The sequence below is a fragment of the Myotis davidii genome, unplaced genomic scaffold (genome assembly GCF_000327345.1).
Source record: "Myotis davidii unplaced genomic scaffold, ASM32734v1 scaffold826, whole genome shotgun sequence".
NCBI lineage: Eukaryota > Metazoa > Chordata > Mammalia > Chiroptera > Vespertilionidae > Myotis > Myotis davidii.
Window position 1 is genome coordinate 465,745 of NW_006297142.1, and position 1,981 is coordinate 467,725.

Below are 1,981 nucleotides of genomic sequence, written 5' to 3' on the forward strand. Positions count from 1 at the left end.
CCCGGGCAGCAGGCCTCCCCTAGCTGGGCGGCACAGAGGTGGGCCTTCGCCCCACACCCCCGCTGGGGCTAGGAAGTGGACCCCCACCCCACACCCAGGGTTGGGGCTCCCCAGCCTCAGCCTTTGGGAGAAGAAATCCGGGAGGAAGCCGCGAGGCCCCGGGGAGGGCAGCCACCTCCCTGGACGCAGCCGGCGGGGGGCAGCACCTGGCGGCCTGAGTCGGGAGCTGGGAGGCAGCTGGGCTGTGACCTGGGCCGGGAGGGATCTACCAAGATGGCTGGGCGGGGGGCTGGAGGGCCGGTGGCTGGAGGAGACAGACTCCCTGGCCGGGAAGGCGTGAGCTAAGGGCGCCCGCTGCATCTGGCCCCCGCCCAGGGCTGCACAGGCTCACGAGCCGCCCTCTTACCAGGTGTACGAAACCCCCTTCTACGTGGCGGTGGACCACGACAAGAAGAAGGTGGTGATCAGTATTCGGGGAACCCTATCCCCCAAGGTAGGCTGCCCGCGGCTCCCTGCCCACCAGAGGGACCCCTCACAGCCCCTGAGGGATGCCGCTTCCCTCTTCCTGTCCTCAGCCCGCCCTCGCCTGTCCCCTCTCCCCAGGACGCCCTGACGGACCTGACGGGTGACGCCGAGCGCCTGCCCGTGGAGGGGCACCACGGCACCTGGCTGGGACACAAGGTGCCGCCTCGCGGGCCCCGGCCCCCGGCTTCCTCCCGGGCCAGCGCGGGGACCTGTCCTGTGGGGGGTGGGGTCCTCCCCGCTGGCTGGGCTCACCGGTAGAGACTGGTCAGAGAGGTGTGGGCTGCTGACAGGTCCACGGGGGCTCACTGGCCAGGACCCCATAGTCCTGCCTGGCCTGGATCCTGACCCAGAAGAGCCTGGGGATGCAGCTGGGAAGAGATCCCACTGGTTTCTATAGACACACAACTCTCTGAGCCTCGGTTTTCTCATCTGTGAAATGAGCGGTCGAGTGAAGACAAACGTTCTTACCGACATCATCAGAGTTCGCTTCTTCATGAAACCGCAGCTGTCATCGCAGACGGCGGGCGGGCAGGTGCCGTCACGTGCTCATCTGCTGGGCGCTGGCGCCCTCTGGTGGCCAGAGGAGCCGCTGCACCCCGCTGGCTGCCTAGCTCCGCTGCTCACACCCTTCATTTGGGGGGAGCCTGTGGGGCGCCCCTGCCCTGTTTGGGTGCCGGAGACAGAGCAAAGCCTAGTGGCCTGTGGGGAGGTCAGACCACGCGCACGGGAAGCAGAGCCCGTTGGAGCAGATGGGCGGGAAGGCGGGGTGCTAGGGGAGGGGGCCGGGGTGGACGGCACCCTAAATAACATCGCAGCCGCGGCCCGAAGGAAGCGAGGTGTCCAGCCACACAGGGCCCAGGAGTGTCAGGCGGAGTGTGGGTGTGGGGACACTGAGGCAGGAACACGGCCACACGGCTGAGGGAGACCAGGAGGCATGTGGCCCGCAGGGAGTGGGAGGCAGCGGCCCAGAGAGCCAGGCCAGATTGGCAGTGCCCCGGCCGCCGGAAGGGCCCGGCTCTACCCTGGGCAGGAAGGGCAGCGTTGGCCGGTTTGGGGTGAAGTGACCCTCGGCTGGTCTGAGTTGTATCGGAAAGGGTCACTCTGGCTGCCGAATTGAGAAGGAAGGTGGGGGCTGAGGGAGAGGAGGGAGACCCGGCAGGCCCGGGGGACACCCCGAGGCAGAGGTCAGGGTTGTGGGGAGCAGGTGCAGGGGTGGAGGCGAGGGAGAGCAGGCAGAGTCCAGGTGGATCTGCAGGGGGAGTGAGCTGCTGTGCTGACCCCTGGACATGGGCTGTGAGGTGGGGAGGGGACCCCCGTGCCCCGAGCATGGGGCTGAGGGAGGAGCAGCAGGGCTGGGGGACAGCGGGGAGCCCTCGGGGCCTGGGACCTGGAGAGGCTGAGACCCCGTGGGCGGGGGATGGGAGCACCTGGGCGTTCGTGGGCACAGGTGGCACCG

General features: G+C 68.7%; 1 protein-coding gene across 1 annotated transcript in view; it reads left to right on the top strand.

Annotated features, from left to right (window-relative positions):
- Positions 1-1,981, top strand: part of DAGLA (diacylglycerol lipase, alpha) — a 33,883-nt gene that overhangs the window by 24,163 nt on the left and 7,739 nt on the right. The window contains exons 11-12 of the mRNA XM_015569810.1: positions 386-493; positions 604-681. Coding sequence (XP_015425296.1) covers positions 386-493; positions 604-681 — 186 coding nt within the window. The remainder of the gene's footprint in view (positions 1-385; positions 494-603; positions 682-1,981) is intronic.